This window comes from Lacerta agilis, chromosome 7 (assembly GCF_009819535.1).
Source record: "Lacerta agilis isolate rLacAgi1 chromosome 7, rLacAgi1.pri, whole genome shotgun sequence".
In the NCBI taxonomy this organism is placed as follows: Eukaryota; Metazoa; Chordata; class Lepidosauria; order Squamata; family Lacertidae; genus Lacerta; species Lacerta agilis.
The window spans coordinates 27,894,443-27,917,731 of NC_046318.1; the positions used below are offsets into that span (position 1 = coordinate 27,894,443).

The following is a 23,289-nucleotide window of genomic DNA, read 5'->3' on the forward strand; positions in this document are numbered from 1 at the left end:
AGGGACTGGGCCAGCCTGGCCTTTTTACTTCCTGGATACTTTTATTTAGTCACCACAAAAATCCTGTCTTCTCTGGTGATAAAAGTATCGCTTCACTTGCAGGAAACCTTCCTTAAATCTGAAATGTTTTAGTCTGTCCTCAGTTGACCTCACTCCAGGGTATTCGTGTCCTTTTGCAGGAGAGGGGAGAAGGACTTGAGTGCAGCATTCCCAATGAAGATGTGAAGTGCCTTGTGCAGTAACATTATCATTTCTTCTGATTTATATTCTATTCCCTTATTCACTCCACTATCCTATTTGGCTTTTATACAAGAGTCATACATTGTCCTAATGGTTGCAAGGGTTTTACTAAAATAACCCCAGGAGCAAATTTCTTTTTCTGGTCCACTTGCTGTGAATTACTGTTCCACTTAAAATGTACTCTTTCTCTTGGTTCATTGCATCCAGATTTATTATGTAACGTTTGCATTACATTTTCTCTTTTACCATCCCAGGTTCTTGTTAAGATTGACATCATTCTGAAACCACTTACAGTGTAGGTTGTTTCTCATTGTTCTCTCTCTCTTGAATTCTGGTGCCTTCAGACAACTTTTATATCCTAGATCTGACAGTTTCTTGCAAACTATTTACATATTGATTGCTGGCAATCAAACCTAATTCCTGTCCTTTAAAAGCATTTGATTGTCAGCAGTCAATATGTAAATAGTTTACCAGAGAATGTCAGATCAAAGATATCAAAGTTGTCAGAAGGCACCAGAATTCAAGAGAGAGACAATAATGAGAAACAACCTAAGTGGTTTCAGAATGATGTCAATCTTAAGAAGAACCTCGGTTGGAAAAGAAAAAATGTAATGCAAACATTACATCATAAATCTGGATGTGGTTTTTTTTAACTTTCCAAGGTCACCACAAGCAACATCAGCCATAATTTTCCTGTGAAGTGGGAAGCACTTTTATGAAAATCCTAGGGAGATTTCCCCCCCCCTTAATTTATTTGATGCATGTACCAAACAGAAATACCAATAAACTATTTTTTAAAAGAACTATTCCCTTTCGGGGCCTAGCAACTGCAGTGGCACAACAGCTGAGCTAAAATAATATTATTTATCCTTCTGGTCAAATATAGAAGACGATTATCATATTTGTCAGACAGATAAGACTTAAGCCATCACAACATTAGTTGATTCTGATTCTCCAAACACTTGAATCATTAATTATTTTTCCAAATTGCCAAATATTGAGCTGGAAATACAGTATACAGGTACTATGTCTTACTAATATGAAAAGTAAAGCTCCATTCTGCAAAAGCAAAAAATAATAATGGTATCCTGCTTAGCTTGGTGTCTGGTGGCAGGGACTTGATGCTTATGCTTCTCTGCAATAAGAATTTTCCAACGTTCATTGTATCAGAGGTCTATAATAAAAGTCCTATTGCTCTGCCACAGTTGTGTCATGACATGTCTGGCAGGAACTACCATGTAACTAATCAAGTCCTGCAACACTCCCTCTCATCCAAGTGTAAAAAGGTAAAGGGACCCCTGACCATTAGGTCCTAAAAACCTAACTACCTGCAGACACTCCTACCACAGATTAACATATGTGCCCCATTGACTACAATTCCCCCAACAGAACATTGTACCCAGCAGGTATGTTAATCTCACTGAGGTTGAGCTACTGTCTATGTACTCTCCCAGAAACAAACTACAGTACCTTCAGCATCCAGATGCTATATCCCATTGACTAGATGGAACCCCCCTCTCCTATGTCTCTCTCCCAAACCTGTGGTATTGTCTTGGGTCCTGAGGCATCGCTGGGCTCAGGAATGGAGTGGTAGACAGAGATGGACAAGGAGAGGAAACAGGGGAACAGGGGCTGGAGGAGGCTAGTACTTTCCCTCCCCTGATTTGGGTGCTCAGCTGGCGAAGGAGGACCCTCATCTCCTATTTTCCTTCCTAGGGAAAGAAGCACAGCAGTGAAATCCAGGAAGGGTATCAGCCCACCACTAGCAATGGTGGAACTGGAGTTAGAATAGGAGCACACAGCCTGGTTGCCTTGGCAGCACTCCCATCACTGGGAATAGATGCCTCCTCCCTAACACAGTGAGTATCTGCATGCTCAGCAGTCTTGCAGGGCATGAGAGTGTTGCATATGAGCACACCTTGCTCCATCTATAAAACCTTGGTGGGTGGGCATGCTACCTCATTGGGACAACTCTGTTACTTCTGTGCAGTTGTGACCTCACTGTGCTCATTTTGGACACCTTAAACTTGGACCACTGCTTGTAGCTCAGCTAGCCTTGCCTTTCCCATCATTTAGTGTAAGTGTAGCTGCTAATGTGACCATGGAGGTTGCAACTGAAGACTGGAGAAGGTACCCACGTAAGAATATTGCTGGAGAGGGGGAGCACGGCGTTGTTTTCGAGGGAAGGTGGAGGTTTGCTTGTGGGGCCACTGTAAACCTTGTGAGGGTTGGAGCTCCAAATGTCCACACAAACTGGGTTGGGTCACTTCAGACTTAAAGGAGTAACATCAAATGGGCTGTCTGGTTTCTGAGACCATGGACTGAACTGCAGATTGAATTAGAGATCCTGCCCTCAATCCAAAAACCTTATTCTTGCATAAGCAGCATCTTGAGAACTGCTATAGAACCGGCCTGTTAGAGTACTGCACAGACTCCTCTAGCACTTCTACAAGCATTGCCAGAGGAGCACTAGTAACTCTTTGCTTTCCGCTAATGCTCCTTTGCATCAAACAATCTTTTCTATATTTAGTGGACTTGCTATACTTCACAATCCCTTTTGTGCAGGAAGTGCTTGTGTGGATGTTACGAAGGAGGCCTTGCCCAACCCTGGTACCCTCCAGATGTTTTGGATATGCAACTCCCACCAGCCAGGCTGTTAAAAACCAATTCATATAACAAACATAATAAATGGCATATTAAATAAATGCACTAATAAAAACCACAAAAGATAAAGCAGCAAACAAACAGAAACTGGGAATGATTTTGCAACATGGTAAACTATTTGTTCAGACTGAATTCAAAAGGCTTTGTCTCTTTGGTTCATTGATTTCTAGGAAACAGTGTTGATTTTAATAAAATACATTCCTGCTACTCCACTACTTAAACCACTTAAAACATTTAATAGACTTCTGAATCTGTATAATGTTTTATTGGTTTTAAAATCCAAACAGCAGATGAAACTTTCAGTAAACAATAAAAAGAGACTAAGATGAAGAAACATCCCAAAATAAAGCACCGTTCTTTACAGACATTTACTGAGTGGCAGTAAAAGGAGAAATACCAGACAAGTAACAAGCATTGCATTGTGTGTTTATCCTTTCAGTGTGTGACTGTAGGAAACAAGGGCAATATTGCCTGGATTCAGGAAATTTCAGAGACGTTCAACTTCAAAACTTCCACTTTTCTCAAAATGTTCATGTTTATTGGAAAATATGTTTCCCTTGATAAGTTCAAATATCACGGCATGGATAGTGTTGCACCATGGAACTGCAATTCTATGCATGTCAGAAACATAGTTATTTACCTAGGCTTTGCTCTATGCAAAGGGCAGCATCCAATAATGTTTGTCCACTTTCACAATGGAAAGTCAGTTGCACAATAGAACTTCTGGTTTCTCTGATCCGCCCCACCTCCTGGCCACCGCCGCACTTCTAGCCTCCTGCACATCTTCCAAAATCTGCTTGGGAGGGTTGGCAGACCTTCTGAGGCATGTTGAGGGGATGCAGGAGTAGATGGGCCCTGTTTAGACTAGGTTTTCTGTCATCCTGGGCAAAGACCCATACACACACACCCCACACACCTCAACACATTTGTTCATTAAGGACATAAAAAGGAGTTTGAAAAAGGCTAGAAAAGAGTTAGTCTCTCCAAATAGTAAAATTGTCTGTGTGTGTATCTGGCTTTCATTCAACCTTAAGTATATCTCCTTAGAGAGTAATAGATCATTTGAGAAATTCTAAGAAGTATTATGACTGTATGAATAATAATAATAATAATAATAATAATAATAATAATAATAATAATGGAAACTGTGTTAATGATCAGGCACATTCCAGAGAGTAAGCCCTATTGAACTCAGTGGGACTTACTTCTGAGTAAAAATGCTTTCCAAAATATGATATAATATTGTCCTACACAAGTCAAGGCCAGCCCAAACGTTGTGGCACCTGAGATGAACCACAAAATGGCATCTGTCCACCCCCACCCCCTGGGCCACCACCAGGGAAGAAGTGGTGAATGAAGATGTACATGAGGAACAAGGGGGTGGGTAAAGATCTACATTGGGATCCCGCCTCCTCTTCTTGAGCCACTTTACTGGCATGGCTGAGACAAATACCTTGTGGTCCCCCTCAGCCTTTTAATGGCAACGGACTTTGTACAGCCTGCAACTTTTTGCCTGGCAGAGTACCCACCAATTTTCCCTTCCTCAGAATTGTAGGGCAGAATATCACTGCTTTCCCTTGCTTTACAAATTAATTTTCTACCGCCAATTATATGATGTGGATGATCAGGCAATTGCACGAGTCGTACATTTTCATCATTCACATATACAGTTCCATAATATGTTTCCCCTTGTGCCATATATGTTCCTTGCTCATATAAAACCTATTGGAAGGGAGTCAACAGCACCTGTGTTATAATTTTGAATGCTACATCTATTACCAAATACAGTCACCTGTGTAAAACTAGTAAATTTGTGTTGTGACTATCTGAGTGCCAATCCCCAGGAATGTGTTCCACACACAAACCACCGTGGAAAAATGAAAACATACATTTACTCTTTCTTCATAGGCAGCCTTTAACTCAGAATAATTTCTGTTCAGAAATTTGGGCCTATCAACAGTGGAAATGGTCACATCTCTGAACAGATCCTAATGCATATGTTCATGTCACATCTCCAGGGTGAAATTTAGTGATAATTCAACTAATTTACATAAGGGGATCTGTTTTTGCAAATTTATAATTTCCAAAGGGCACATCTGCTAACATTCTATTATAATTTTCTTAACTCCATTTCTTTCATTAAGGAGCTAATTTTGCTCCCCAGTGGATCATTAGCTTTTTACCCATTTTGATTAATTTAATTTGTACTATGAAGAGCTACCTACGGCTTCATGAACTGAATGGGAACTTTACCATGTGTTGTAACCTAGTCTTTCACCATGAGAAATCTTGTCAAATCTAATTGCATTTAAAGGAATTGAAATTCATTTCCTGTGACATTATTTCAAAAGCTATAAGAAGCAAGCAAGGTCTGCACCACACTCATCACATTGCACTCTTCATGAGATCTGGGCAGGATATGTCTCTGGAGTGTGTCGGAGTAGCTCAGAAATCCCTGGTAGAAAGGGATGCTTTGCTAACCTAATGAACACTCAAATGAAAATGAACATCTGAAGCTCTATTCCAGTCGCCATGAGAACTTTCTGGCAAAAACTGGAAAATCTCTCCCACTGATTTCCACTGATGTCATAGATTCAGTCGTAGTGAAGCTTTTGACATGTATACCATGAATTAACATTATGACAGCTTGTCACTAAGGACCGTTATGCAGAAACTGTACGTATTTCAGTTCTTGAATAACATCCCAGAATGCACTTCGTTTCTCAGGGCTGGGCCTACTCAGAAAAAAACATGGAAGTAGCTACACATTTTGACAAGTCTGCCAGCCCATTTCTCCATGATTACATGTGGCACGAGAAATAAAAAGGAATGGTAGGGGTAGGACAGAATTTTCACAAGCATGTGTGGAACAAGGCAAATCTTGGCTGAAATTGCAGCAAGCAGCAGAGGATTCAATTTCAATTGTAGGCAGCTACAAGATTTCTGATCACCCACAAAAAAACAAACACACATGTGTACTGTATCTGAAAACGCCCTTAAAAGAGATCAAATAAGGTAATATAGTGTGCAGTTATTAAATGCATTGAGGGACAGAACTTGGTTCCTATTACCAAATGATTGCATAATTTGTTTTCCATTCTTCCTGTGTTCATATCAAACCCTAGTCAGGGGAGGCTTTCCTTTCTTCTAGAATGAGGGTTACTGAAACATTATGATTTCCATTATTTAGGCATAGACACACATCAATTAGCCTGGCGGCCAGGACGCAGGCAGCTCTGATCTCACTGTCTCCAAAAGAAAAGCTTCTGGTGGTTGTTTTTTTACAAATGTTATCTTAAACATCTTTTTCAGTTCTTTATTTATCATTTTCCACTAAGCTTTAACCTTATTGCAAGACCACCACATATGGAAAAAGGTACCTTCTTTCTCTTTACATTTTCAACACATATTTGATTCTGGTTTATTCATTTTTTGCCAACCTACTAGGTGTTAGGTATCATCTATATAACATTTTCATACAATTTTCTCTTATACCATAGCTTGCGGTAAATTTTGTATCCATATTCCACAATTGTTGCCATGCCTCCATTCATAGCTGTCAACTTTCGGATCTGAAAATAAGGGATTAGCAGCCTCACCTGATAGTCACATGGCAGTGGTGGGCGGAGCCAGAAGCAAAAGTGGGCGGAGCGAGGAGCCAAGAGGCGGCGGGGCGGAGTCCGGGTCCCTCTAGTCCCAGTTCCCGTGCTGGGGCTCGGCGCAGCGCTGGAGGAAGAGGCAGTGTGAAAGCGCCGGGGAGTCGTTGCCCGGCGAGACTGACGGTTCCGCTCTCCACACACATATCCCGCCCCTACTGTCGCCTCCGCCCGCCCTTCATTTCCTCCTCTTTACGGCGCATTCTCGGCGATGTACCTTACATGACTGTCCCTCTCCGCCGCGCGCCCTTGCCCTTGCCCTTGCGTTTGTCCGCTCTCTAGGGAGGGACAGGAGGGGTATCGGCCGCGCGGCCAATGTGGGAGCCTAACGCGTGCGCGCTCTCCCTCTCCCTCTAGATACGGGAGCCTAGCACGCGTGCTGTTGTTATTGGTGCTGCCGACTGGCTGGCTGGCGGCGGCGGCTGTTGGTTGGGGCTGGCGGGGTGGAGGGAGGAGGCGAAGGTTTCGCGAGGGAGGAGGAGGAGAGCTGGCAGGGGTGCGCCGACGCATGAGCAAGAGGGGGCTGCCCCCGCCCTAGCCACTGGCCCCACACCCTACCCTCCCGGGCGCGGGCCCAGGAACGGAGGGAATCCAAGGCGCTCTCCTTCACTGGGGCTTTTTTTGCTGCTTGGTCTCGCCCTGCCGGCCCTCCTCCAAGGGTGAGGAAGAGGAGCGGCTAGCCAGCCATCGCACACTCTGCCCTCCATCCCAGCGAGCCTCGCCGCGCACCCTTTTGTTTCCCCAGGCCCGGCAAGAAGAGTTTGTGCGCTGAGAAGGGGCCGGCTCTGCTGGGTGGGAACGCCCAAGGGCCTGGCCAGCGTGCCGCGCCCCGCCCACAACCCGGGAAAATACGGGATTTTGATTCATCCGGGATAAAAGCGGGAAACGCGTATAAAAACGGGAGAATCCCGGCCAATACGGGATACTTGACAGCTATGCCTCCATTTCTATATTGTGAGCAATATCTATTGCCCAATGTATCATTGAATATTTCACTTGTTCGTCTTTTGTATCCCAAAACGCAGTTAGCTCTGATCCCATTATCCCCAAAAGAAAAGCTTCTGGGTTTCCCCCCCCCCCCAGTTCTTTATATATCATTTCCCACAAAGCTTTAACCTTATTGCAAGACCACCACATATGGAAAAAGGTACCTTCTTTCTCTTTACATTTCCAACATTAATTTTGATTCATACATTTTTGGCCAATCTACAAGGTGTTAGGTACCATCTTTATAACTTTTTAATATAATTTTCTCTTATTCCATAGCAGGCTGTAAAATATTTTTATCTCCATATTCCACAATTGTTCCCATGCCTCCATTTCTATATTGTGACCAATATCTACGTATTGCCTGATGTGTATATATTTATATATCCAGATTCTGATCTTAACGACCTCCTGGGTGTTGCCTGCTAGGCCTGTCTGATGCTAAACCAGTTAACCTCCCTAGCCTATTTATCTTGGCTGACCATCTCTGTACACGGCTCCATGAAGCTATTTCATCTGGCAGCCTTGAAAGTTTTCCTTTCATTGTAACTCCGCTTTTTCTCAGGGTGCATGCACACACACACCCTAGTGAATTATTTCTATAATGAGATAAAGATCTCTAGCCAAGGAATGATTCTTATTATAAAGTCCCCATGTTCCTCTAGGAGACCTCCCCTGGGTATATATTAAAACCAGAATGATCCCACACAATAATTTAAATCTACAAAACTCAATTCATTTCGTACTTCCCTCCAGGCATTTGTCTTACAAGTGACCTAATAATGATGCATTGTGACGGTCTCCAAAGAGTACATGGGAACACAGTGCAACTATTCCCCAACATTTTCAGGAAGCAGTTTTGATGTGTTCCAATTTGAGAGGAGAGCCTTTAAAATCTGAAAAGCTGAATTCTTTATTCTCATTTGGGAAGGAGCCTGGTAAAAATAAATTGGGTATTCCAAGCGACTTGCGGGTTACCAAGAGGTTGCAAACCTTTAATATATAATCTATATAGTTTAGTATAAACATTAGGGATACTCATACATGAAAAACATATTAAAGGTCAAATTCCTCAATTCCTAGCTAGCACACAGTTTGCCAGATGTCGCGTGTTTTAAGGCTTGTCTCATATTTTAGAAGCTTTTTTCATAATGCAGAATTAGACGTGCGGATAATGCTTATCACAGCTCCAATGAATAACGGGAACGCGATAGTTGGAACATACACACACATCACATGGAATGTTTAGTTGTAACAGAACTCTGGTGACCTTTAGGAGGAAACACTTTTTCAGTGGAGAACAGGTGGCACAGTGGCAAGAAAGTTGGGCCCAGGTTTGGGAAACCTAGCTAGGATACTTGAGCTTTGTAAAGTTCCGTTAGAGCCTTGCACAGAAGAGGCCAGGTGTAATTCAGTGAGGAGTGAATTCCATAACTGATTAGCCGCCACCCCACCAACTAATTTTTTTTTATACTCACTTAAGTTTCCAAACCATCTTCAAAGGCAGCCACACAAAGAGAGCATCACAGTAGTCCAGCCTGGATGTAACAAGTGCATGGCTAGGTCTGACAGATGGAGTAGCAGCCTGTTGATAGATGACACTGCTAGCCATCAATGCCACCCGCACTTCCACAGCTTGGAACAGAAACAGTACAGCCTCATCTATGACCAAGTGCATACCTCTATCTAGTACTTTGGCTGATTTCCCAGTCCATGGCATTATCTGATTGGCTTCAGCTTGTTCACCCTTATCCACCCTAAAACCAGTTCAAAAGTCCCACAGCCTCCTGCCTTTTGCAGATGGAAAAGAGAGATAGAACCAAATATTATCCCCATATTAGTGATATCATAGCCCAGTCTTCCAGATGATCTCCCTCTGAAGTTTTACAGATGTTAAAAAGAATTATTCCCCCATAAGCCAATAGCCATGGAGCATAACAGAACTTCCCCATCACCACCTTCTTGGATTCATCCTCCAGGAAGGACTGGAGCCACCATATTATTATTTTTGTTAAATTCAGGGATTTATACCCCACCCTTCAACAAGTTCCCAATGTAGCTTACACATCCCCCCCCCAGCAACATCTATTATGAGTTGCATTTCTGAACCACGGTCTCTCCAAATAGTCAATAGGGCATATTTGAAATTCTGCTTTGTCCCTTGTTGTTCGCATTTACATTCTTGCAATTGCTTCCATATGATCTTTGGAAACGGAAAAAAAGAAATTCATCTGCTGTTTACATTGATGGATTGAATAAACAGATATTTTCAGAGTTTCTAAAAAGACAGGATTTCTGGAGGGAATTGTTTAAGTACCAGGGGATTTTTACCAAATTCTAATACTGCTCCCAGTTGGTGAAGATTTAAAAGCTTCAATCAAATAGGCACAACATTTTAATGCTTTCTATTCTGTCCTGCTCGCAACAGTAAACGTGTGGACTAAATAACTCTTCAGATGCATGAATCAGAGATCCAGAATATATATTTTTTAAAAAAATGGGAGTGGTGTGTGGCTATTTGAAAGCTACACTCTCTTTATTATTTAGAGGTGTCCCCAGTGGGGTGAATAGTTTAGTGCAAGAGTCAGCAACCTTTTTCAGCCGTGGGCCAGTCTATCTTCCCTCAGACCATGTGGTGGGCCTGACTATATTTTGGAGGGGGTAGAACGAATTCCTATGCCCCACAAATAACCCAGAGATGCATTTTAAATAAAAGCACACATTCTACTCATGTAAAAACATGCTGATTCCCGGACCGTCCGCGGACCGTACTGAGAAGGCGATTGGGCCACATCCGATCCAGCCCACGGGCCTTAGGTTGCCTACCCCTGGTTTAGTGGTACTCCTGAATCCTTTGCTGTTGCTTGAGGCTCAGGTGGCCTCGGTGGCATGGACTGCCTTTCAAAAGCTTTGGCTGGTGGCCCAGCTGTGCCCCTATTTGGACAGGGTAGCCTAATTTCTGTTGCCTATGCTTTGCTAACCTCTAGGTCAAATTACTGCAACTCTACGTGCAGCTGCCTCTGATGATGGTTCGGAAGCTTCAGCTGCTGCAGAATTTAGTGGCCAGGTTACTCACCAGGGCAAGACAGTTTGAGTATATTACACTGATCTTGGCCTGACTACACCGGCTGCCAGTTAGTTTCTAGGCCCAGTTCAAAGTGCTGCTTTGGACCTATAAAGCCTTAAACGGATCAGGACCACAATACCTCAAGGACTGCCTCTCCCCATATGAACCAACCTGGACCCTGCAATCATCATCCGAGACCCTTCTTCATATGCCTCCTCCACAAGAGGTCTGGAGGGTGGCAACACAAGAAAGGGCCTTTTCTGCAGTGGCTCCCTGTTTGTGGAATGCTCTCCCCAGGGAGGCTCTCCTGGCACCTTCATTACATATCTTTAGGTGAAAACATTCCTCTATGACCAGGCCTATGGCTGATTAATGTTCTGTGGCCTTTTAAATGTGTTTGTGGTAGGGGGGGTATTGGTTTGCTTTGTTTTACTGTGTATTTTGTTTTTCCATTTTGTATTTTTATGTTCTGAACCACCCTGTGGTCTTCAGATGAAGGGCAGTATGCAAATGTAATAAATAAAATAAAAATAGTAATACTGAGATACCTTCTCTTTAAGTAAAGATCCGTCTAAGAAATCATTTCTGTGTACTCTATAATTTTCAGTAGATACACATGTAAACACAGACTATCAACACTACAGTTGAGACAGAGGTTCCAGTGACGTAGGTTCCAGTGACGTTTCCTCTCATTTGGCTGTTCGATCACTTGAAGATGCATTATTCTCTTAAAATATATATTGCAACAGCTGTGGCTATTGAAAGAGCTGGTTCAATCAATAATTTATGTGCCAGGTTAAGGGGCCAAGCCCAGTCCATAGCACATTTTTTGCATATTAAGAACAAAGACTCAAAAGAGATTAAGATACATAAACAAGACAGGATGCCAATATTAGGTTTATAATCTTCTGTGACAATGGTATGGCTGATGCTAAAAGTTCATATTGTAGTGAATGAAACTGTGAACGAAACAGTTCTCTGAAAACTTCCCCAGCTGGAGTGAGCAATTTAAAAACTTTCAGAATAGTCTGGTGAAACAGTGCATTAAATGTCCATACCACCCAATAGTCTTGCAGTAATGACTGTTGACGAATCCCCAGTGCACTCAACAAAATCAGCCAGGACAGAACCTTGAAGAAGTCTTTGCCAGTGCTGTGCCATATTGAGCACTGGAAGCCATCCTTTCAACAGGTACTGAAGAGGTAACGACTGTTGTCTATGTGTTTTTCTCTGGCCTTTTGATAGTCTGAAGATCTATCCTTCTTTAGGCATATCTAGAAAAGAAAGAATTGCTGAAACGAGCATTTATAAGAATTGTAGGGAAAATGCATATTTAATGATAGTCTTACAATGTTAAGAATCTAGCAATAAAATCCCAGAATACCTTTTCATTCATTTCCCCCCATTGAAACTGCATTAAAAAAAACAGTTTCATTTCGTTTTCACTGAACAGTAGTCTTCAAGAGTGGAAGTGTGATCTGTTATGGTAGCGAATTCCAAAAGTGAATTATGTGTTGTATAAACACATACTTCCTCTTCTTTGTCCTGTCAGTCAGTTGTAATGAGTGATCTGAGTTGGATAAAGTGATTCTTCTTTGCCCTTCACACTATTCATAAACTGATAAACCTTATCAGATTCTCACTTTTTGATTCTCACTCCTTTATTTTTCCAGTTGTCACAAACACTTACCTCTTCTTTATTTGAAAGATACTGCCACCCCTTCAACAGGGGTGTCTGAAATGTGACTGTAGATATACCATTATGAGATTCAAAGTTTTGCTTCAGTTCTGAAACAGTATCAATATCTAGTTCCAACTTACGTCGTAAACATGTGTACTTCTAAATTCATTGAAAGGTCAACAGACAGAAATAGCAATGGGTATATTAAACAGTAAAACATTTCCTTTTTTAGATTGAGGCAATATTAAACAATAATGAAAACTGATTTAGTGTCTGTGAGCCTCTATTCCCATAGAGGGAATATGTCACATTAATTTTTTCATTGAGATGGTCATCTGCAGCATAAGGTTCTGCTTAAAAAACAGCACACCAAAATGCCCAGAAAGCTTCAACAGCAAAGGGAATTTATAATTTTTCTATGTGGAGAAACAACAAGGCCTTGTTATTGATTTTAGCAATTTTCACAATAGAGAGCCAAAGAGATCAATCTTCTGCTTCTTCCTCTGTTTTCAATTTAGCAACTTCCTTCAAGATTTATCAAGTCAACCCCAGCACAAATTACTGCCAAAGTCTTGTGAGTATCCAAAACAAAGCAAAAACAACTTTAGCTGCTCCTCCAAATGTGTATGAAAGGCATCTTTTAGCCAAACTATATCATCCTGTCACCACAGTCACCAGAAAACATTTATGTCAGTGAACATAGGAAGCCACCTTATTCTGAGTCAAACCATTGGTCCATTTAACTCAGTATTGTCTAAAGTGACTGGCATTAGCCCTCCAGGGATTCAAAATAGGGTCATGATAATGAAAAAGTATTGTATATGAATTACTGTTTTCTAATGAACCTTACAGCAAGTTTATTTTTGACTAGTAGAGAGCCCCAGCTCAGAGGTAACAAATCATCAATTTATAAATGAATAATAGGTTATAAGTGGAGTTCTGAAACGCTGTAGTTCCAAGATAGCAAGATACAGTCTTTGTCATTTTTCTTTTGTGTAATATTACCTACCAATATAAACAGAATATAATGCAACAAGGGGTATGGTACCAGGGCATCAGGTGACACGGGGAACCAATCATATCCTGGTTTGCCCTACAGAGCTGCTGATTGGTCTAGTTCCTCTCTGTCAGAGTAAAGGTTGCAGCTCAGACAGCCTCTCCCGACTGGACTGACTGACTGACTGTCTGCCTCCAAGTCATCAGCCTTGTGCCTTCCCTTTTCTCTCTAGCTGCACATCTCTCCTGACTTGATGTTAGAGGATGGACTTGTGTTAGTTGCCACAGAGACACACTAGCCCCATCCAGCAGGTGCCTGTGACACTATTACAGCCATTATCCACACAGCATTCACAATGATAATATTTGCACTTGTATTTCCCCGTCGAATAAGAATAAAACTATTATGAGTTGGGTGTGTGGGAGCATGCAAACCACAAAGCTCTTATGACAGAGTCCCATTCATACATGCCCTTGTGACAATACTGATGACTGCATCTGAAATGGGGCCCAATGGGGAGGTTGGAAACAATCTGAAAGTACCGGTACTTACACAAGCAAAGAAGATGAGCATCAAGTAGAAAAACCCAAGAGAGCACAACATCACAAGTTCTGTTCTGTATTTTTGAAATTTTGCATCTTCAGGACAGTCTGGAAGGCAAAATAGATACAGTTACTTTATGGAACCTTGAGTGATTTGTGTACAACGGAAGTTAAAAAACAGTCCATCATACTGTACCTGTTACTTTTAATGTAACTGTACTAATTTGGTTAGCATTTTTAACTGGTGACCTTATGATGCATGCATACGTCCCACTGCTAAGACTTGTAGTATTTTTAATCTTCAGATAATGCCAGGTGCTATTAGAGACCTCTGAGGAGTTGTTAAGATCTCTTGAATATTCATGTTCTGTATTATTTTGCAGATCTGTCCATTCTTCACCAATTTCATCAGTCTGCAAAACAACAACATATGAGTGGGTAATATGCCACCAACCAACCAGAATGTACATATACAGCAGTTCTAAGCAAATACAGGGTAGAAGGTACGTCACACTTTTATGGTTCTGCTTTAAAGGGTCAGTTCTGTTGAAGAACATGAGCAGCTAAAGGACAGAATCGCTTTTTTTAATTTCCTGGAAGGAGCAGAGCAGTGACAGACTGGTGCATTTATTTCCACTGATAACTATGGTACTAATAGGAGAGCAAAAGAATTGCACCCCATCCCTTCCTCCGGGTGGGTGCTCCTCCCATCAGAAAACAGGAGCTTGCAGGAAAGGGTCATGCAAGAGAATCTCTAGGGCAAGTGCCCATTTGGCATTGGGAAAGAGACTTGGAGGCCATGGAGTAGTGACTTCCTTGGGACTTACCGGTACTAGGAGCACATGAGAGTTCCTGCTCTCCTCCTTCTAGGTGTGAGGGAATTTCTCCTACAGTTGCCTAGCAACCTAACAGAAAGCTAAGAAGCACTGGTGATCAAATTTCTGAGCATAGTGGTGCTGAGACAAACCTCATTTGCCCAGTGGGCAAGTTTACTTGTCCATGATAAAGATGCCTACTGCTTAGCTCCAATGAGATGACTGGATGTATAGCAGTATAAGAGAACTGCTCATATGAATTTTGTTGAGGAAAGCAGATGGGAAGTGATCATTTATTTCCACTTATCAATATGAACTGTTCAAGTAGATGATACATCTAGACTAAAGGGGGCAGGAAACTCATCCCCAATACACCCTAATTTATTGAAGAAATGCATTATACATTTAAATGCTGAAATGTCTGTCTAAATGTTCTCATTCTGAATTCTTGCAAATGTTTTACAGTTTGGATAAGCTCTCTTACTGCCCTTTTGAATGACAATACATTTCAATCACAATGTTCTTCTTAGCTATACACATAACTTCTCGTGAATGCCAAAACTCAAAATTAGTTAGTTCATTATTCAAACCTGCAGGAGTCATACTTCCCAACTGTATAAAAAGCCCTGGCTTTGTTTCAGTGAAATCTAGTATCTTCATAATTCAAACCAAGATTGATTTCAAGTTAAATTTATGTATTATTTGCCTGTGCAGCCAGCATGATTAAGCATTCAAATTCTGCCAGTTTTTGTGCATTCTCAGACGTTGGCTACTGTAACCCTTTCCTTCCCAAAGAAATTGAAAATGTCCCATTGCACATGGAATGTTTCTGCTTAAAGCATTTAGAAAGCAGGGATGTCAAAACAGTGCGCTCCAGAAGGTTGATTGACTCCCATCAGCCCTCAGCCTGCTTGGCTAAAGGTAAGGTATGATGGGACTTGTAGTCCAGCAACCTCTGGTTTATAGGAACAGCAGCAGGAGTCTTCTGTTCCCAGGGTGTGGTCGTTGTCGCATGCTGGCAACTTCTAGGAAGTCACAGGTAAGAGCTTAGTGTAGGGTACGAACCCCAGGTGGACAACTACCCCAGAAGGAGCACAGTGTGCCCCCCACAGGTACTACCCCTCCCAGGGGCAGATGGGGCTCATCAGTCTGGGAAGGTATCCCATCTAAGAAAAGGAAACCTCTGGTCCTAAACTTCTGCTGCCTTGCGGAATAACTTCGGGAGAAGAAATGGCAAAGGAGTAGACATTACACAAATCAGGAGCAGAGTCCCTACGATGGTTGGATGGTGACTTGCACACCTTCCGACAATTTCTGCAGCCAAGCTGGTGCCAAACATATTGCTCTGCTTTCCTTTGGAGCACATCAGCGAGGCTGAGAGGGGGTCTTGTATTCTGGGCAGCCCAGGACTTCCATTCACACTGCCCAGGCTTGCGCCCTGGCAAAGTCACTTTGGTGCTGCAAACACAGCAGATTGACTTCACCCCTGGAGGCGCACTCCAGTGTCTCTCGAGACAGATGGATGCCAACAAACAGGAGTCCTGCTGTAACAAATAGGCATTGTGTCTGTTGGTGCTTCTGCTCATTCTGATGCTTGTTCAGCTTGCATCTCAACTTCTCTCTGCCTCCATGGTGTTTGACTACACAGTCGTACCTTGGTTCTCAAACGCCTTGGTACTCATATGTTTTGCCTCCTGAACGCTGCAAACCCGTAAGTAAGTGTTCTGGCTTGTGAATGTTTTTCGGAAGCTGAATGTCTGATGTGGCTTCCACTTGAGTGCAGGAACCTCCTGCAGCCAATCGGAAGCCGCACCTTAGTTTTTGAACAGTTTCGGGAGTCGAACGGACTCCTGGAATGGATTAAGTTTGAGAACCAAGCTACCACTGTAGTAAACAAAGCACATATGAAAACAGCCACCATGCAAGGGTGCATTGTGACACATAATGTGATGCATGAGCTTGTGTGTGTGTGTGTGAAACTTGAAAAATTAGAATATCATGGAAAGGTTCATTTCTTTCAGTAATTCAGCTTAAAAGGTGAAACTAATATATGAGATAGACTCATGACATGCAAAGCGAGATATGTCAAACCTTTATTTGTTATAATTGTGATGATTATGGTGTACAGCTGATGAGAACCCCAAATTAACAATTTCAACTTTGGGGTTTTCATCAGCTGTACACCATAATCATCACAATTATAACAAACAAAGGCTTGACATATCTCACTTTGCATGTCATGTTATGAGTCTATCTCATATATTAAACTCCAGTAGCTAATAAAAACAATTGCTTACATAAATGGACTTTTCCACGATATTCTAATTTTTCGAGTTTCACCTGTATACAAAGCTCTTTGGTGATGTGCATGAAAAAAAACCCAACATGATGGATATTTCAAAATCTCAAAATAAAGGATAGCTTTCATCTAAGTTTGTAACATGAGATTCATAACTTGGCTAATGACAATTTCTAATGGGATTAGTTTGCCCATCACTAATTCCTTCGTGAGCACGTGAGAAATAACATTTTGCCTGTGGAGACATCTAGTGGCAAATTGCTGATTTGATAGAAAGATTCCTCTTCACTTGGGTTTAGCAGGGAAATTCTTTAATTCATTGCTTGTAAATGAACTGCAACACCAAAACCCTAAAATTTCTTAGGAGAATTAAACCAAGCTGCTTCTGGATCGAGAGGTTTTGTTGTTGTTGTTGTTGTTGTTGTTGTTGTTGTTGTTGTTGTTGTTGTTGTTGTTACTTTTTAAACTATGCAAACTGTAGTCAACCATAGGTTTTAAAAATAATAATTAAAAGCTAAACTTTGCATGAAATGCAGTGTCTTCATGCCAGGAGTAGCTGGCAGGGAGCGGCAGTGCTGCAGACCTCGCTTCCTGGCAGCGATGTCACTGCCACAGACTAGAAAGGTGCAGGAAAGGTGTGGCAGTTCAGATGGGGTGCTTCTGCCACATCAGCTGCAGGACTAAATTGACCGCACCAACCTGACCTCACCATGCCCTGCCTTTACACTGTCCTGGCCCATGACATCGATGCCACTGCTTGGAGGTTAGGTCCATGGCAACACACCTCTCTATCAGACACTCTCGTTTCATACTCACTCACTATATGTTACACAACATTACTGATTAAAGAGTCAACTACCCCTCCCTCAGTTATAGGCATAGATCAGTCCAGAAAGATTTCTAGTGGTTGGGGAAGAAATTCCAGATAACCCTTTGCCTATATAAAATAGGAAGGGCACCCACAAATAAATAATGAAGAACATACAACATTTTTACCCAAAAAAAAACATAACAACCCAGTAAATTTTGTGTGCTACAAAAGTTAGAGGCAGGATCTCTGGGGGTTGTATCCTAAATGGATAATTTAAGGGGGGGAAATAGGGGACAGCAGTTTCAAAATGCTGCTTTGAGTTATAGCCCAGCAGAGGCTGAAAACATAGCTCAACTTCCAAGTGGAATGAGCCTCTAGGCATCAGCTGAAACAACCGCACTGAGAATAAATGCATGGCAATAGTGACACAGAATAAAAATGCTGCTGACAAGAAATGGCATACAGTGAATGAATTTCTACATTCTAGTCTCCATTCTAACACAATGTAATGGATGAGCGCACACTTTACTTTGTTATAGTTGGGGAAATGGGCTGGAAAGTTTTTTGTGTTTGTTTTTTTAAAGCCAAGCCATTTGATGGCAAATTCAATGAATATATACACTGAATTTCAAATAGCCCTACTGCATGACAACGAAACACTGCCTTTCTTCAAAGCCAACATGAAAATTGCCTAGACTTGTGCTTTTGCAATGTTTTTATTTACATAACAGGATTTCAGTGCAGAATTTCAGATCATTTGGCTGCAGAATGTGGGGTTTTAGTTCATTTTTTTATGCAGATAATGAACTGTAAGTATGAATGTACCCAGGGTGAGTTGCATGAGAATGTGATGTGAAACAAATTTACCAGTATATATTGTCTTTTTCTAAGCCCTTCATAGTTGCATGCACAATTCTGATTTACTATACATGAGAGAGACATGGTAGAATTTACATTCCTTTGAATTTTTGCACCTTCTTGTTATTATTTTTCAAATTTGTTTCAAGACAATAATTGAAATCCTGATCTCAGTAGGTAATGGGGGTGGGAAGATGACCTGAGGATGCTCATCACCCCCTGTCATAGCTGTCAACTTTCCCCCTTTTTTTAAAGGGAAATTCCCTTATTCCGAATAGGATTCCTCGCAGGAAAAGGGAAAAGTTGACAGCTATGCCCCGTTGGCTGTATAATCTGATCATTAATTCTTCACAAAAACAGCAATGCACATTGCACAGCCACATCTTCATCCTCATCATATTTTTTGGGGGGGGGGGCAGCAGAAGTCAGAGGTTAATTGTTTGCATTTACTACACAGTTCAACATGACCCTGTGCTAAAGATCTAACCTGAGAGCTGTTTGAACTTTACATTCCAAAATGTCCTATCATTTGTTGGAATTACTGTTTAATTGGCCCCATGAGGGCTTTATATACTGTTTATTGATTAGGCCCTCAATAGATTTTTTTTTAAGTGATTAATTCTACAATTCGGTTGCCTAGCTGCACTCTGTCATCTTCACACTGCTCGTCCGAAATGTTGTCAGTGATAATAATAAATGTCAGTTATGCAAAAGAAAGTAAGAGGCATTGCAGAGCACTGAAACTTGAATGATTCTGAACTTCTACAACTGTTATTAACTGTTTTGAGATTTAAAAAAAGAGAGAGAGAGAGATTTAATTGGTGGCTACTGTATTACAGCACACTACAAAATGCAGAAATGACATGTGGGCTGGTTTTGCATGTCATGCTAAACTATAGTTACCGGTAAGTGCTGTAGTTAAGTTGTATACAAATGAGCAGAAATGAGCCACAGTGAATCTTGGGCTCATGAGCTGCCCGTTCCTTTCTTCTCTGGCACAGCCAGAAATGCAGGTAGCTTCAGCTTCCATTTCACTTAAGCACAGTTCACCATTACATCCAGGGCCATAAGTGTGGTTGAACTTAAAGGGAACTTAAAGGGAACCAGCTTTGGTAACTGTGGTTTGAAGGCACTGTGGTAACTGTGGTCTGGAAGGCACTACAGTCATACCTCGGGTTGCGAACATGATCCGTGTGGGAGGCACATTCACAACCCGCAGTGTTCGCAGCCTGAAGCGCTGCATCTGTGCACGCGCGTGATGCGATTCGGCGCTTCTGCGCTTGCGCCCAAACCCAGAAGTAACCCGTTCCAGTACTTCTGGGTTCGGCGCGGTCCACAACCCGAAAACGCACAACTCGCAGTGTTCGTAACCCGAGGTATGACTACCCAGAGTTAAACAAAAGCGGAAGCAAAAATTTCCAGTCTCATTCTTTTGGCCACACAGGAGAAGGCATGAGCCCAAGGCTTCCTGAGGGTCATTCCTGCTTTTTCATGCTAAACTATGGTTTAACATGTTTGAACTTGGACTTCTCTGCCCAGAATGTTAGAATCTCAAGAGCAATTTACATTAAATGTTTTCTTTCCCAGCACTCTGTACTCATATGTTCTCAAACGAGAACACGAGGTGGATGGAGGGAGCTGCCTCAGTGGCAGAATCCCATTGGGCGGGACCCTCATGGGTGCCACACCCACCCTACCCAGGAAGTGGTGGTGGCAACAGTTTCCAGTAAGATCTCGCCACCAGCCACCACCAACCAATCCTGGTAAGCCAGGATTCGGTTTGGGGATGGCAGGTGGCACCTTCCTGTTTTACCTCAAATGGTGAAACGAGATGGGCTACCCCTGACAACATTTGAACTGGGAAATCATTGCTATAGTTAGCAACAATTCCTGTGATAGCAACAAGACATTTTCCAACCTCCACAATCATTTCTGCTGTTATTTATAACCTTCTTCAGGAAGTTGGAGCAAACACATTTGTGCTAAAATTGGGGAGGATGTAGGAGCACACATGCAACTCCAGTATGTTTCCGAGCACAATTCAAAGTGTTGGTGCTGACCTTTAAAGCCCTAAATGGCCTCAGCCCAGTATACCTGAAGGAGTGTCTCCACCTCCATCGTTCAGCCCGGACATAGAGGTCCAGCTCCGAGGGCCTTCTTGTGGTTCCCTCACTGCGAGAAGCGAAGTTACAGGGAACCAGGCAGAGGGCATTCTCAGTAGTGGCGCCTGCCTGTGGAACGCCCTCCCATCAGATGTCAAAGAAATAAACAACTATCCGAGTTTTAGAAGACATCTGAAGGCAGCCCTGTTTAGGGAAGTTTTTAATGGCTGATGTTTTAATGTATTTTTTAGCTTTTGTTGGAAGCTGCCCATCTACCCAGCCAGAAGGGTGGGGTATAAATAAAATATTATTATTATTATTATTATTATTATTATTATTATTATTATTATTATTATCCCAAATGTCCCCATGCACACCAACACAACTTGAACCTCCTCACATTGAGGAGGAAGATCTGAAGTGAGATTCTGATTGTGTTTGGGTTGACATGCCAAGAATTCTCATAACTGGTAACCCTGAAAAAGCATTCTAAGGTACCCTCAGCCCAACATACTTAAAATCTTCCTTCAGACCTTCCCTCTCAAGCCAGCTTACACAGAGATGTTAGGGCAGTGATTGCATGCCCACTCCTCACACTCTTCCTTTTTAGCCTACACGAATTCTAAGCAACAGCTGAATAATGTTCATGATAGACCTGATCCATGCATCACAACATCCATACAAATGTCTTCACCAACATTTCTTAACCACACTTACGAATTAAATAAAATGCAGATACAGATGGGAAATAAAAGGAGAATGAAAGTAACAGGTACTTACCTTATACCAGGAGACGACCCCTTTTGAGACTTGTGTATCCTGAAAATATTTACAAGGGAGCAACACATCTTTACCGCACGTTGCCACAACCTGTTCCGCAGCATCAGCAACCCCATGAACCACATGCCAGACTACAGGAAAGGAAACACAAAGACAGGCTATTTCTGGGGAGGCCACTCAGATGACCAGCTGTAGCAGAATCTTGAAGGAAAAACAGACCCTGAAGGCATGGGGTGGGGGGGTGCGGAACAGTAACGAAAATTAGAAAAAATAAAATATATATTTACCTTGACTTAGGAAGACAAGCTGATAGCAATATATGGATGCCATGGGCACACAGTAGCTGAGATCTACTCTTTTCAGGAGATGGTAAGTGAAAAGAAGTGAAAGAGATGATGCCTATAAATGTGTGCAGTTAACTCAGGAAACAGATGGTTGGGGATCCCCCCTCTCCTACACTCCAGCTAAGGGAGTCTTGAAGGTCTCTGGCTGTAGGGGGAAGTCCCATGTGCTTTCCCCTTAGTTTCAGACACTGGGGTAACTGGAACCACACTGCTTGATCTGGTATTTCAAATTTCAGCGGCACCCTGTGCGAGGCCAAAATTCAGCGCCTCCCCACCTCGCACCTTCCGTTTTGCGCATGCACTACGTCATAGTTGTGGCGCCCTGCAGTGCCCTCTTGGCTCGGCGCCAAGTGCGGGGAAACCAGCCACGCTGCCCTAAATCTGGCTCTGCTTGGGAGATTTAAAGCTCCCTTCACCACCTACATTTCTGACAACCCAGCTCCACATGCTGCAATTCACCACACAAATATCTCTAGTTTGACCTTGAGATGTTTCACCATCTGCGCTCTTGCACTCCTATGTTTTTTTTAAAAAATACACAGATTTCTTGTTTGTGTGTTTATTATTCTGTTATTTCATGTCACGATTCAATCCTCTCTTTGTAAACACTCAAACTGCTTGTGCAGAAACGTCTTTGTAGCATGGACTGTCACTACATGATGTCATTATAGCAAAAACCTATCCACCAATGCAGTTACATTTCAATGCAGTTACATTTCTGTTTTTCCTCAAAACCAATTGCAAGTATAATCACTATATATTCTCTTTGAATGAATGGAGCACTTCTTGCCTGAAATATCATCAGGGCAACAAACAATGAAAGAAAAGGGAAATGAAAGTCATTTGGCTGGTGTGATGAGGTCATCTAACTCTGAAAAATTTCCACAAGTGGGTTTCCCCCTCTGGGTTATGTTTAGGCTGTACTTTCCAGTTAGAAGTACATACACACATGATTGATTACTGATTCCCATAGCCCAAAATCACTTATTTCAAGAACGAGGCCAGCTTTGATCCCTAATCGAGTTAGTAATTACAAAGACTAGGGCTAGACTAAGTTTGTTTTTCATTTAGAAATAGCTGCTGGGGTGGCATTCAGTTCAAGCTCTTTGCTCATGCTGTTTTCTTCCCAACATCCTCTAGCTTACTATTTGCTACAATCACACCTTTAAGGGCAGATAGCAGTTTAAATAAGAAGGGGGATGGGTAGCTAGAGACATAAATATACTGAGTTAATAGCATGTATATGTGGTTGAATACTAGAGCTGCAATCTTATACCCACTTGGGAATAAGCCCAATCAACTCAAGAGAACTTACTTTTAGGTGTGGAAAGAGTTGCTTTATAAATGTTCCTTAAATGTCAGTTTTCCCTTCCTTCCTTCCTTCCTTCCTTCCTTCCTTCCTTCCTTCCTTCTTCTGCATTTATATAGATGCTCTGTAACATAAGG

General features: G+C 42.1%; 1 protein-coding gene across 1 annotated transcript; it reads right to left on the reverse strand.

The window, feature by feature from the left end:
* Positions 1-11,071: 11,071 nt before the first annotated feature.
* On the reverse strand, positions 11,072-22,101 carry CD83 (CD83 molecule). Its single transcript, XM_033154649.1, has 5 exons — positions 21,787-22,101; positions 21,500-21,630; positions 14,031-14,247; positions 13,845-13,942; positions 11,072-11,888 (listed from the first exon to the last, which is right to left on the reverse strand). Exons 1-5 carry the CDS (start codon positions 21,827-21,829, stop codon positions 11,799-11,801), a joined length of 579 nt encoding a protein of 192 aa, XP_033010540.1. The 5' UTR covers positions 21,830-22,101; the 3' UTR covers positions 11,072-11,798.
* Positions 22,102-23,289: the final 1,188 nt, after the last annotated feature.

Coding starts and splice junctions, on each gene's coding strand:
- CD83 (XM_033154649.1), bottom strand. CDS start 21,829: ATGGCATCCATATATTGCTATCAGCTTGTCTTCCTAAGTCAAG. Junction 21,631..21,786: donor GCTTGTCTTCCTAAGTCAAG/GTAAATATATAT, acceptor CCTTTCCTGTAG/TCTGGCATGTGGTTCATGGG. Junction 11,889..13,844: donor TGCTCATCTTCTTTGCTTGT/GTAAGTACCGGT, acceptor TTTCTTTTCTAG/ATATGCCTAAAGAAGGATAG.